Source organism: Salmo salar, unplaced genomic scaffold (assembly GCF_965601325.2).
Source record: "Salmo salar unplaced genomic scaffold, fSalSal1 ptg000743l, whole genome shotgun sequence".
NCBI lineage: Eukaryota > Metazoa > Chordata > Actinopteri > Salmoniformes > Salmonidae > Salmo > Salmo salar.
The window spans coordinates 447667-462257 of NW_027675484.1; the positions used below are offsets into that span (position 1 = coordinate 447667).

The 14591-nt window shown below is 41.0% G+C and overlaps 1 protein-coding gene across 1 annotated transcript; it reads right to left on the reverse strand.

The window, feature by feature from the left end:
• Positions 1 to 1550: 1550 nt before the first annotated feature.
• LOC145877254 (uncharacterized) lies at positions 1551 to 14073 on the reverse strand. The gene is made up of 2 exons (XM_082972555.1): positions 13573 to 14073; positions 1551 to 5484 (listed from the first exon to the last, which is right to left on the reverse strand). The coding sequence occupies exons 1-2, from the start codon at positions 13871 to 13873 to the stop codon at positions 4262 to 4264; spliced, it is 1524 nt and encodes a 507-aa protein (XP_082828681.1). The 5' UTR covers positions 13874 to 14073; the 3' UTR covers positions 1551 to 4261.
• Positions 14074 to 14591: the final 518 nt, after the last annotated feature.

The window sequence follows — 14591 nt, forward strand, 5'->3', positions numbered from 1 at the left end:
TAATCAACACAGTATGGACCCAACAGACCCATTAGAACAGGGTTTCCTGACCCTCTACTCAGGGACCAGAACCCAACGTTAATCAACACAGTATGGACCCAACAGACTGGTTAAATAAAGGTGAAATAAAAAATAAATAAAATAAAAGATCAATGTCCCTGTTTTATAAGATAGTACTCACTGTATTTACTGGTGTTAATCAGATCAATGTCCCTGTTTTATTAGATAGTACTCACTGTATTTACTGGTGTTAATCAGATCAATGTCCCTGTTTTATTAGATAGTACTCACTGTATTTACTGGTGTTAATCAGATCAATGTCCCTGTTTTATTAGATAGTACTCACTGTATTTACTGGTGTTAATCAGATCAATGTCCCTGTTTTATTAGATAGTACTCACTGTATTTACTGGTGTTAATCAGATCAATGTCCCTGTTTTATTAGATAGTACTCACTGTATTTACTGGTGTTAATCAGATCAATGTCCCTGTTTTATTAGATAGTACTCACTGTATTTACTGGTGTTAATCAGATCAATGTCCCTGTTTTATAAGATGGTACTCACTGTATTTACTGGTGTTAATCAGATCAATGTCCCTGTTTTATTAGATAGTACTCACTGTATTTACTGGTGTTAACCAGATCAATGTCCCTGTTTTATTAGATAGTACTCACTGTATTTACTGGTGTTAACCAGATCAATGTTCCTGTTTTATTAGATAGTACTCACTGTATTTACTGGTATTAATCAGATCAATGTCCCTGTTTTATTAGATAGTACTCACTGTATTTACTGTTGTTAATCAGATCAATGTCCCTGTTTTATTAGATAGTACTCACTGTATTTACTGGTGTTAATCAGATCAATGTCCCTGTTTTATTAGATAGTACTCACTGTATTTACTGGTGTTAATCAGTTCTCCAGTCTTCTCTTCTTCGTCCTCCTCTAATGTGACAGTAATCTCCCCCTCTTCATCCTTCATTCCAAAAACGTCTTCATCTTCTTTCACTTCATCCTCCACTCCAAAAACTGCATCTTCCTCCTCTTCTTTCACTGAAACGTCTTTCTCTTCTTCTTCTTTCACGGTAACAGCCTCACCCTCTACTTGTTTTTGTATTGTAACAGCCTCCTCTTCCTCCTTCTCCTCCTCCTCTTTCACCAGAGCTTCTTTCTCCGTCCAGCAGACCTCCGCTTCTTTAACAGGAGGAGAGTAGCTCATGGTCGGAGATGTTACTTAGAGATAATAGCTAGTTAGCATTAGCGACTAGACTAGTGCTAACTTAACCAGCCAGCTAGTTGACTTACAACGTAAATATTAAATTAAATGGGGTAGCTAGTTGTTTCCACATAAGTATGTTTAAATCACAGTGGCAATTAAACCACGACATTGTCCAAACAGCTTGAATGTTCAGACTTTGTCGCCTAGCGAGCTACCGAGGTGGCTGCAGTTGTTGAAGAAGAGTTCCGTCCACTAGATTATACGTCACACTAGAAACATCGCCTGAAAGACACATATCGCCATCTGCTGTCTGGAGGGAGGAAACGCAGTTGAGGAGGGAAAACTATTTTTATTCTTCATTGAATTATAATATTATAAAGCAGTTTAGGGAAACGTTTTTTTTCTCTCCATTAAATATGAATATTATATCAACAAGTACAAAGAGCAACAAGTGTTTGATTAGTTCAGATTTTGTATGAGAATTTAAAGCAAACTCTACATCTACTCCACATCTGTATTTCTGATTCAGTCAAATAACTAGATATCAAAATAAGCACCTAGTTATTGGTACCCTTGATAATGATGAGCAAAAATTACTGTATGAAATAAATAAATTAACTTTACCCACTACCAGGATATTTTAGCCCAAAACCTGGTTACCTCTGTGCTAGGAGGCTGAGACTTGGCCATAAGAGGATCTTCCAGCAAGACACATCAACATCCATGAAGAAATGGTTAATTGGGCACAAAATCAACATTTTCAATGGCCATCTCAGTCTTCGGACTTGAACTCCATTGAAAACCTGTGGTTTGAATTGAACAGGGCAGTCCATAAGACAGACAAAATAAATCAAGGACCTGGAGAGATTCTTTATGGAGGAATGGTCTAAGATACCACCCAATGTGTACTGTAATCTCATTAAACATTTCAGTGTCGTTATCCTCCCAAGGGGAGGGTGCTGGAGTATTGAAAACATGGGTGGCAATAATTCAGACCCCTACATTTTGAGAATTACATGTTAAACTAAATCTCTTTCTCTGAGCTATTGTATTAGTATAAAATAAAATCATTTCCCTGTATTTTTTACACAATATAGCTCAGAATTTGATTTTTTTTTTATAGAGTCGTTTTCGCTCATCTTTATCAAGGGTGTTAACAATTTTGTGCCCCACTGTACCTCCATACTGCTGCTACATGGTGTAACAATACACCAACAGAAAAAAACTTCCATTTCACATTATAATCAATTACAATGCTTCACCTTCTACAATATAAACATGGTGTCTACTGGCTGTCAACAATTAAAATCAAGAAAAAAACACGTATTTCTAAATAATAATATACAATAGGATTATTTGTTTCTCCTTTTTCTTTCTATAGAATCCTAAAACTCACTAGCTTCTAGAACTCTCGTAGCTTCTAGAACTCTCGTCTTCCTAAAACTCACTAGCTTCTAGAACTCTCGTCTTCCTAAAACTCACTAGCTTCTAGAACTCTCGTCTTCCTAAATCCCACTAGCTTCTAGAACTCTCGTCTTCCTAAAACTCACTAGCTTCTAGAACTCTCGTCTTCCTAAAACTCACTAGCTTCTAGAACTCTCGTCTTCCTAAAACTCACTAGCTTCTAGAACTCTCGTCTTCCTAAAACTCACTAGCTTCTAGAACTCTCGTCCCCTTGGAACGAGCCCAAACAAAACTCATCTCCAATACGGAAAAACGTGCAGTCAAAATACATTGTGATCCATGGCAACGCACTAGCTAAACACAAAACTTTTTAACTGCCCACCCTTGAGACAATCAGCAACCAAGTTGTCCTCACCACAGACATGTCTGATTTCAAGAGGAAACTCCTTAATATCCGTAGTAACTTTCCACCTCATTGCAGAGCTTCTCTCTCTTTTCAGTGTTCACTAGATAGGCATGTTGTTGGATCGGGGCCCAGTCCCCAATGTCATGTTCTAGTACATTTGGGTTGGCACATCTGAGAATGAACCCTGATATTTTAAAAGCAGGGCAACAATGTCAATATAATTGTACCAAAAATTGTCAGTTGGTTGCATGAATAAATATCATCAATAAATCGATTACTAAATCTGATCATGAAATGTAAATATGAAATATTTGTTTGCATAGTCATATTTTCAACGTCTTATCAATGACATGTTGCTAGGTGGGATATCCCCAATGTCAAAACACAGTTTTAACGTGTCCTAATCAATAACCAATAAGCAGAAACAGTTGGGATATATTGAAAACCTAAACATAACATGTGCTATATACACAAACATCTGCCACAATAATCATATTACTTAAACAAGCACCTTATAAACTGCACAAGCACCAAAAACACTGTTGTTTTGACAAGTAGCAATAAATCACTGATATCGATTAGGGGGGAAATCAGGTTGTTCGTGCTGTTGAAACTAACACAACTAAAAAAACACATGGAAATGGGAGATATATTTTACCTCACTGGTTAGAGGACAACCTGCAGAAGACAGTCAGCTACATTTTGGAGTGATGCATTTAAATGTAGGGGTCGCTAAACAAAGGAACACAACACTTATTTGTCATAACTCATCGATATCATGTTAAAATCATTTGTGTGACAGGAGGGCGATGAAGTTGCACGTCCTGTTAAAACGAACAGCTCAAAAAGCACACGGAATCTGGGAATAATGTGTACATCCCTGGTTAGAGGACAATTTGTAGAAAGCAGCTAGCTACATTTTGAAGTGTTGCATTTTGATTCAAGTGCGTCACCAACGTGGTAAGTGTAACACAGCTCTTTTTTTGTTAGTCACTTTTTGTTAAATCACATAAATAGTACTCTTCCATTTCAGAGTCTGGATTTTCCCCCTGAAACTAAAATCAATAGAACAAATATAATATAATATTTAGGCAAATATTTAGGGTTCTACATTGTGACATCATTAAAATACTCCTACTACAATGTTCAAACATTCTACATTGTGACATCATTAAAATACTCCTACTACAATGTTAAAACATTCTACATTGTGACATAATTTCATTGATATCATGAAACAACTCCTTCATGTATTTTCTGATGTTTAATCAGAGATCTGTTATCAGAGTATCTCTTCCCACATTGATCACAGCTAGGAGATTTCTCTCCTGTGTGTGTTCTCTGATGTGATACTAGGCTGGTTAGCCAAGAAAATCTTGTCCCACATTGACTACAGCTATATTGTTTCTCTCCTGTGTGTGTTCTCTGGTGTATAGTGAGATAGCTAGACGTAGAAAAACTCTTCCCACATTGAGTACAGCTATAAGGTTTCTCTCCTGTGTGTGTTCTCTGGTGTATAGTGAGATAGCTAGACGTAGAAAAACTCTTCCCACATTGAGTACAGCTATATGGTTTCTCTCCTGTATGAGTTCTCTGGTGTTTAGTGAGATAGCTAGACGTAGAAAAACTCTTCCCACATTGAGTACAGCTATATGGTTTCTCTCCTGTGTGTGTTCTCTGGTGTATAGTGAGATCGCTAGACGTAGAAAAACTCTTCCCACATTGAGTACAGCTATAAGGTTTCTCTCCTGTGTGTGTTCTCTGGTGTAATATCAGGCCGTCTGACCGAGTAAAACTATTCCCACATTGATTACAGCTATAAGGTTTCTCTCCTGTGTGTGTTTTCTGGTGCTTCTTCATATTGTGTGAAGTTGAGAATATTTTTCCACAATCTGAACAGTGGAAAGATTTCTCTCCTGTGTGTACTCGCTGGTGTTTAGTCAGATGGCAAGATGAAATATAAGTCTTCCCACATTGATCACAGCTATAAGGTTTCTCTCCTGTGTGTGTTCTCTGGTGTATTATCAGGCTGTCTGGCCGAGTAAAACTCTTCCCACATTGATCACAGCTATAAGGTTTCTCTCCTGTGTGTGTTCTCTGGTGTGATAACAGGTTGCTTGACTGAGTAAAACTCTTACCACATTGATCACAGCTGAACTGTTTCTCTCCAGTGTGAATTCTCAGGTGTACTTTTAGTGCTTTTAAACTTGAGTAACTCTTCCCACAATCAAAACAGTGGTGAGATTTCTCTCCTGTGTGTGTTCGCTGGTGTATTTTAAGTTCTGATGAAGATTTGCAATGTTTTCCACAGTCAGAGCAGCAGATAGATTTCTTCCCTGTGGGTCTCTGCTGGTGTTTCTTGAGGTGATAGAATCTGGACAGACTCTTCTCTGACTCCTCAGCATCATGATGTTGAGGCTCCCCAGAGGATCCATGATAGTCACGTCTCTCTCCTGTGTGAACAAGTCAGACAGATAGTTAAAGGCTCACAACAGCAGAAATCCACTGAAAAAGGTGATGCCAACAGCGTAGCCATGATAGTGTACAACAATTGACGTCTGTAATGAATGTTAAAATGACTTGACAATTGTCTTAAGACAGTCAAGTGAGCAACAATAGTCATATTTAGTCTTGTTTTCACATTAGTAGTAACTAGAAATAAGTAAAAGGTGTTGAACTCCTAAGCAGTGTGCCAGGTGACTTTTGTTCTCAAATATAGGCACCTTTCTGTGTTTGCTAAAATTGCGACAAGGGCGATGCGCACACAATTTGATTGCAGAAACACCTCCCTGCTAATGCAGAAACCGCTAGTTATGGATGTAGTATATCTGCCTGGAGCAAAAATGGTGAGCAAGTGGCCTAAGCTGTGCCATTAGAGATTCTGGGTTCGAGTCCAAGCTCTGTTGCAGCCGGCCGCGACCGGGAGGCCCATGGGGCGACGCACAATTGGCCCAGCGTCGTCCGGGTTAGGGGAGGGTTTGGCCGGCAGGGATATCCTTGTCTCATCGCGCACTAGCGACTCATGTGTCGGGCCGGGCGCAGTGCACACTGACCAGGTCGCCAGGTGTACGGTGTTTCCTCCGACACATTGGTGCTGCTGGCTTCCGGGTTGGATGGGCATTGTGTCAAGAAGTAGCGCGGCTAGGTTGGGTTGTGTTTCGGAGGACGCATGGCTCTCGACCTTCGCCTCTCCAGAGTCCGTATGGGAGTTGCAGCAATGAGACAAGACTATGTACCAATTGGGGAGAAAAAAGGGGTGAAAAAAAAAATATATTTAACAAATGGTGAGCAAAGATTAGTTTTCACAATGCATTCTGAATATTACAGCACTAGATCAGGAGTGTTACTCAAGGAAACTCACATTAAGCTCTGTGTCTATTCACTAATTCACCACCGTGGGGGAAACTCAGGGGAGTTCTCATAGGCTGGCAGCAAAAATAGCCTCCATTTCCAGGTTGATTATGATTATTATTATTATCATTTGACACTACTTTGGATTATAATTGTAAGGCTCGTTTGAATGTCCTGATTTAATATAATATTTGTGTTATTGTCAAATGTACTACTTTATATTTAAAAACGACTTCAACCAGTAAAATGCTCATTGGCTAGTTTTCCATCAGCCTGACATCAGCCTGACAATGAGGTTTTGTCCACTAAGTGTATGCCAAAATGGTCTATAATCTCACCTAACAATAACATAGACCTACTGTAGGACCCATAACTTCACCTAACAACAACATAGACCTAGGACTATAAATCATTTAATATTTTAGGTGAAACAAGGAGACTAAAATGTCTTTGTCATGACAATTCATAACCTGATCACCAGATAATTTTGTGAATAATCCCACTAGGCTACTCTGTAATGTGTTGTCATTCTAAATGTCCTGAATAAAGGAAAATAGCTCTGTGTGTTGTACAATAGCCTATCCATCAAGGAACAGTTCTCTACACATTATGAGCTAAGTATCTCCGTTTCCAAACGGACTAACGAGACCCTACTGTAAATCAAGTAGACAATAACACATTATAAATATCGATTTGTTTGGGATGTTGGATCCAACGTGGAGCACGGCATAACTGTCTTTACCGGTGTAATGAATGAAGAACTACGTTTGACTGGCATGCAGAAAATGATTTCCTGGATCAGCTGATGATAGTTGAACATGTGACTGTAACTAAACAGCTACAGTATTAAGTATTATGTGTAATTATTGAAGAACCGCATTAATGACAGTATCCATTTGGGAGTTGTCAATAAAGTTAAGGTGACTCTCGGTTAGAACCATTGGATTTAGTAAACTGAAATGATTTAGGATTTCTGTGCCCATGAAAACTGTTTTCCCAGCGTAACATAAGGAGACACTAAATGTTACGTAGTTAGAGAGCATTTCGGAGATCTGAATATACAAAACAACTGTCCGACAGCAAGATCCAGTATTTAAGTTAAAGTTCATCATATGACAAGCATAACGTTATGACTATAACTACTGTTCCCTGAAGGAGGGAAACTAGGTACAACATACTATTAAATCCACACGTTATGACTATAACTACTGTTCCCTGAAGGAGGGAAACTAGGTACAACATACTATTAAATCCACTGGCTTACTGGTGTTCTTCCATGCCGTCCATGGGAGGGGTGCGTCACTTGAGTGGGTTGAGTCACTGACGTTGTCTTCCTGTCTGGGTTGGCGCCCCCCCTTGGGCTGTGCCGTGGCGGAGATCTTTGTGGGCTATACTCGGCCTTGTCCCGGGATGGTATGTTGGTGGTTGGAGATATCCCTCCAGTGGTGTGGAGGCTGCGCTTTGGCAAAGTGGGTGGGGTAATATCCTACCTGTTTGGCCCTGTCCGGGGGTTTCATCAGATGGGGCCACAGTGTCTCCTGACCCCTCCTGTCTCAGCCTCCAGTATTTATGCTGCAGTAGTTTATGTGTCGGGGGGCTAGGGTCAGTCTGTCACATCTGGAGTATTTCTCTTGTCTTTTCCGGTGTCCTGTGTGAATTTAAATATGCTCTCTCTAATTCTCAGAGGACCTGAGCCCTAGGACCATGCCTCAGGACTACCTGGCTTGATGACTCCTTGCTGTCCCCAGTTCACCTGGCCGTGCTGCTGCTCCAGTTCAAACTATTCTGCCTGCAGCTATGGAACCCTGACCTGTTCACCGGAGGTGCTACCTGTCAAAGACCTGTTGTTTTCAACACTCTAGAGAGCAGGAGCGGTAGAGATACTCTCAAAGATCGGCTATGAAAAAGCCAACTGACACTTACTCTTGTGTTACTGACTTGTTGCACCCTCGACAACTACTATGATTATTATTATTTGACCATGCTGGTCATTTATGAACATTTGAACATCTTGGCCATGTGCTGTTATAATCTCCACCCGGCACAGCCAGAAGAGGACTGGCCACCCCTCATAGCCTGGTTCCTCTCTAGGTTTCTTCCTAGGTTTTGGCCTTTCTCTGGAGTTTTTGCTAGCCACCGTGCTTCTACACCTGCATTGCTTGCTGTTTGAGGTTTTAGGCTGGGTTTCTGTACAGCACTTTGTGATATCAGCTGATGTAAGAAATACATTTGATTTGATTTGTGACTATAATTACTGTTCCCTGAAGGAGGGAAACTAGGTACAACATACTATTAAATCCACACCTCGCTGGAAGCCCCGCATTCCACAGGTGATGAGCGTGAGACTCGGATATATTCCTTAACCTGTTAGGGCTAGGGGGCAGTATTGACACGGCTGGATAAAAAACATACCCGATTTAATCTGGTTACCACTCCTACCCAGTAACTAGAATATGCATATACTTATTACATATGGATAGAAAACACCCTACATTTTCTAAAACTGTTTGAATGGTGTCTGTGAGTATAACAGAACTCAAATGGCAGGTCAAAACCTGAGAGATTCCTTTACAGGAAGTGGCCTGTCTGACCATTTCTTGAACTTCTTTTCCATCTCTATCATTTACTAAGGATCTCTGCTCTAACGTGACACTTCCCACGTCGTCCATAGGCGCTCAGAGCCCGGGAAAAAACAGAATGTCGTCATTCCAGCCCCAGGCTGAAACACATTATCGCCTTTCTCAAGTGGCCGATCAAGGGACACTGGGCTTATGCGCGTGACCCGACCGCCCCCGCCTTTGGGATTTTTTCCTCTGTTTGCCGAAAAGGAGATTCCCTGTCGGAATATTATCGCTTTTCTACGAGAAAAATGACGTAAAAATTGATTTTAAACAGCGGTTGACATGCTTCGACGTACGGCAATGGAATACTTTGAATTTTATTGTCAGGAATTGCGCCAAGCGCGCGACACTTCTTTACTATTTCGGATAGTGTCTGGAACGCACGAACAAAACGCCGCTATTCGGATATAACGATGGATTATTTTGGACCAAACCAACATTTGTTATTGAAGTAGCAGTCCTGGGTGTGCATTCTGACGAAGACAACAAAAGGTAATCAAACTTTTATAATAGTAAATATGATTATGGTGAGTGCTAAACTTGCCGGGTGTCTAAATAGCGAGCCCGTGATGCCTGGGCTATGTACTTAGAATATTGCAAAATGTGCTTTCACCAAAAAGCTATTTTAAAATCGGACATATCGAGTGCATAGAGGAGGTCTGTATCTATAATTATTAAAATAATTGTTATGCTTTTTGTGAACGTTTATCGTGAGTAATTTAGTAAAATGTTAGCGAATTCCCCGGAAGTTTGCGGGGGGTATGCTAGTTCTGAACGTCACATGCTAATGTAAAAAGCTGGTTTTTGATATAAATATGAACTTGATTGAACAAAACATGCATGTATTGTATAACATAATGTCCTAGGGTTGTCATCTGATGACGATCATCAAAGGTGAGTGCTGCATTTAGCTGTCTTCTGGGTTTTGGTGACATTATATGCTGGCTTGAAAAATGGGTGTCTGATTATTTCTGGCTTGGTACTCTGCTGACATAATCTAATGTTTTGCTTTCGTTGTAAAGCCTTTTTGAAATCGGACAGTGTGGTTAGATTAACGAGAGTCTTGTCTTTAAATAGCTGTAAAATAGTCATATGTTTGAGAAATTGAAGTAATAGGATTTTTAAGGTTTTGAAAATCGCGCCACAGGCTGCCAGTGGCTGTTACGTAGCGTCCCACCTAGCCCATAGAGGTTAAATGATTTAATCCTTAAATGTAATACCTCACTTCACCGACCCAGGAAGTGGAGGAGCCAAACAGGTGTTGTAACTCGTTCATAACTGGCACGCAGATCGGTAGAAATGGTAAGATAAATTGGCACTTCAAACGGAAATGGAAAAAGTTTGCCTATTTTACCGGAAACTTCAGGAGCATAACGTCAGAATTAACGAAGGCCAGCAGCAGGTGGGGAATTGGTTATTTTCTTCTGGTTATATTGACCTCTGGCTTCCTCAAGTAATTTGTTTGTGTTAATTATTTAATCAAATGCTTGAAGCATCAGTTCAATTCAAGTTCTGCACATACAGTTGATTTTATTAAACACATGGGGTGTGTCTATATGAACAAATACACGTCATAAAATTTCAACCAATCAATTGGTAGAAAGAATACAGTAGGTTGTATCTCTCTAGGTCATGCCAGTAGGTTACAGTAGGTTGTATCTCTCTAGGTCATGCCAGTAGGTTACAGTAGGTTGTAACGCTCTAGGTCATGCCAGTAGGTTACAGTAGGTTGTAACTCTCTAGGTCATGCCAGTAGGCTACAGTAGGTTGTATCTCTCTAGGTCATGCCAGTAGGTTACAGTAGGTTGTAACTCTCTAGGTCATGCCAGTAGGCTACAGTAGGTTGTATCTCTCTAGGTCATGCCAGTAGGTTACAGTAGGTTGAACCTCTCTAGGTCATGCCAGTAGGTTACAGTAGGTTGTATCTCTCTAGGTCATGCCAGTAGGTTACAGTAGGTTGTAACTCTCTAGGTCATGCCAGTAGGTTACAGTAGGTTGAACCTCTCTAGGTCATGCCAGTAGGTTACAGTAGGTTGTATCTCTCTAGGTCATGCCAGTAGGTTACAGTAGGTTGTATCTCTCTAGGTCATGCCAGTAGGTTACAGTAGGTTGTACCTCTCTAGGTCATGCCAGTAGGTTACAGTAGGTTGTACCTCTCTAGGTCATGCCAGTAGGTTACAGTAGGTTGTACCTCTCTAGATCATGCCAGTAGGTTACAGTAGGTTGTACCTCTCTAGATCATGCCAGTAGGTTACAGTAGGTTGTAACTGTCTAGGTCATGCCAGTAGGTTGTATCTCTCTAGGTCATGCCAGTAGGTTGTATCTCTCTAGGTCATGCCAGTAGGTTACAGTAGGTTGTAACTCTCTAGGTCATGCCAATAGGCTACAGTAGGTTGTATCTCTGTAGGTCATGCCAGTAGGTTGTATCTCTCTAGGTCATGTCAGTAGGTTGTATCTCTCTAGGTCATGCCAGTAGGTTACAGTAGGTTGTATCTCTCTAGATCATGCCAGTAGGCTACAGTAGGTTGTATCTCTCTAGGTCATGCCAGTAGGCTACAGTAGGTTGTATCTCTCTAGGTCATGCCAGTAGGCTACAGTAGGTTGTATCTCTCTAGGTCATGCCAGTAGGCTACAGTAAGTTGTAACTCTCTAGGTCATGCCAGTAGGTTACAGTAGGTTGTAACTCTCTAGGTCATGCCAGTAGGTTACAGTAGGTTGTAACTCTCTAGGTCATGCCAGTAGGTTGTATCTCTCTAGGTCATGCCAGTAGGTTACAGTAGGTTGTATCTCTGTAGGTCATGCCAGTAGGCTACAGTAGGTTGTATCTCTCTAGGTCATGCCAGTAGGCTACAGTAGGTTGTATCTCCCTAGGTCATGCCAGTAGGTTACAGTAGGTTGTATCTCTCTAGGTCATGCCAGTAGGTTGTATCTCTCTAGGTCATGCCAGTAGGTTACAGTAGGTTGTATCTCTCTAGGTCATGCCAGTAGGTTACAGTAGGTTGTAACTCTCTAGGTCATGCCAGTAGGTTGTATCTCTCTAGGTCATGCCAGTAGGTTACAGTAGGTTGTATCTCTCTAGGTCATGCCAGTAGGTTACAGTAGGTTGTATCTCTCTAGGTCATGCCAGTAGGTTGTATCTCTCTAGGTCATGCCAGTAGGATACAGTAGGTTGTAACTCTCTAGGTCATGCCAGTAGGTTACAGTAGGTTGTATCTCTCTAGGTCATGCCAGTAGGTTACAGTAGGTTGTAACTCTCTAGGTCATGCCAGTAGGTTGTATCTCTCTAGGTCATGCCAGTAGGTTACAGTAGGTTGTAACTCTCTAGGTCATGCCAGTAGGTTACAGTAGGTTGTATCTCTCTAGGTCATGCCAGTAGGTTGTAACTCTCTAGGTCATGCCAGTAGGCTCCAGTAGGTTGTATCTCTCTAGGTCATGCCAGTAGGTTACAGTAGGTTGTATCTCTCTAGGTCATGCCAGTAGGTTGTATCTCTCTAGGTCATGCCAGTAGGCTACAGTAGGTTGTATCTCTCTAGGTCATGCCAGTAGGTTACAGTAGGTTGTAACTCTCTAGGTCATGCCAGTAGGTTACAGTAGGTTGTATCTCTCTAGGTCATGCCAGTAGGTTACAGTAGGTTGTACCTCTCTAGGTCATGCCAGTAGGTTACAGTAGGTTGTACCTCTCTAGGTCATGCCAGTAGGTTGTAACTCTCTAGGTCATGCCAGTAGGCTCCAGTAGGTTGGGTCTCTCTAGGTCATGCCAGTAGGCTACAGTATGTTGTAACTCTCTAGGTCATGCCAGTAGGTTACAGTAGGTTGTACCTCTCTAGGTCATGCCAGTAGGCTACAGTAGGTTGTATCCAAGTGGAAACAATTATCAACCCAATGTGGAAAGTGTTGAATTTGGTCAACAACAAAATGAATGGCTTATTTGCTACGTGAGGTTTACTTGATCTAACAGAAGTTTCGTAATGATTAAGTTGTTACGTGGACACGTGACATACCGACAACTTTGATAAAAACACTATTGGAGTTGTCTCCAGATTGCTATGCATATTCATGCTAGTAGCTTAGCATCTCTCTCCATTGAATACAGGCGGTTGACGTCAACAACCCTCATAGAATATAAACAATAGATTACAATAATAAGATGTATCCACCAATCCAAAGACAGGATAGGTGGGAGATAGACAACCCACAGTGCAGCTTTGTGGACAACGACTCCCCTTGTCAGGACGGAGAGACATCTTGTCAGTATATCCATAATGTTTGGTGTAGCCAACCCAACTCTCACATGGCTCTATTGGGGGTCACGGTGTGTAGTAAAACATCACTACATTAAAAACACTACATGCCGTGGCCCCCCAGTCTGCGGTCAGCAGATAGACCCTCCTCAAATATATATGTTAAGTCACTTTTTGGAAACGGAACGGAGAAAACAAGGGGTAGCTTGTCTCTACGTCGTCTGATTCTAGACATATCAGTCATCATCCCAGGGCCCTCCGTTGAAGAGGTATTGACGAGCCAACTCCGAATATCCAAAGTTAAAAACTAATTGAAGGCGGTACTTACTGGTGTTAATCAGATCTCCTATCTCCTCCTCTTCATCTTCATCTTCATCTTTCAATGTGACAGTAATCTCTCCTTCCTTCTTCACTCCAAAAACTGCATCTTCCTCCTCCTTCACTCTTAACACGTCTTCCTCTTCTTTCACTGTAATGTCTTTCTCTTCTTCTTTCACTGTAACAGCTTCACCCTCTACTTGGTTTTGTATTGAAACAGCCTCCTCTTCCTCCTCCTCTTTGACGAGAGCTTCTTTCTCCGTCCAGCAGGCCTCATCTTCTTTAACAGGAGAGTAGCTTAGTGAACTCATGGTCGGAGATGTTAGCTAGCTAGGCTAATGCTAACTTAACCAGCCCGCTAGCTGACTAATAACAACAACACCGTAAATATGAAATTAAATCGGATAACTAACTAGACGACAGAAGTGGGTTTAAAACACAGTGGCTAATATACACTAAAGCATCTAAAGAGCTTTATTGTTCGGCTATTTTGTCTAGCAAGCTACCGAGGAGGCTGAATCACTGTTGCTACTGTTGAAAGAAGCGTTCCGTCCACTACATTATACGTCACACCAACAGCATTACCTTAAATTCCCACACCGCCATCTGCTGACTGGAGTGGGTAACGCAGTTGAGTAAAATGATTATTTTATTGTCAGACAAAAAGTTAAAGTGTAGGAAGCATGAGTTTTTACTCGCCAGTGTAACAACACAGTGTGGTTAAAGACTTAGTAGCCTAGTTGTAGTCACGATATGGTTACCTATAAGTACAAACAGCTATGTTTTTGCATTATTACAAATTGATTAACTTATTTCGGGAAATCTTCTAAACTACCCACAATGCACTATTTCCCAACGTCATATGTATTATCAACTCTATGCTACCGAGTTTGTATGCCAGTGTAACGGTGTAATGAAGTTACATTTAAAAAAAAATGTATTTAACCTTTATTTAAACAGGCAAGCCAGCTAAGGACAAATTCTTATTTACAATGACGGCCAAACCCCTGCCAAACCCTAACCCATGTT

Coding starts and splice junctions, on each gene's coding strand:
- LOC145877254 (XM_082972555.1), bottom strand. CDS start 13,873: ATGAGTTCACTAAGCTACTCTCCTGTTAAAGAAGATGAGGCCTGCTGG. Junction 5,485..13,572: donor AGGAGATCTGATTAACACCA/GTAAGTACCGCC, acceptor TTGTTCACACAG/GAGAGAGACGTGACTATCAT.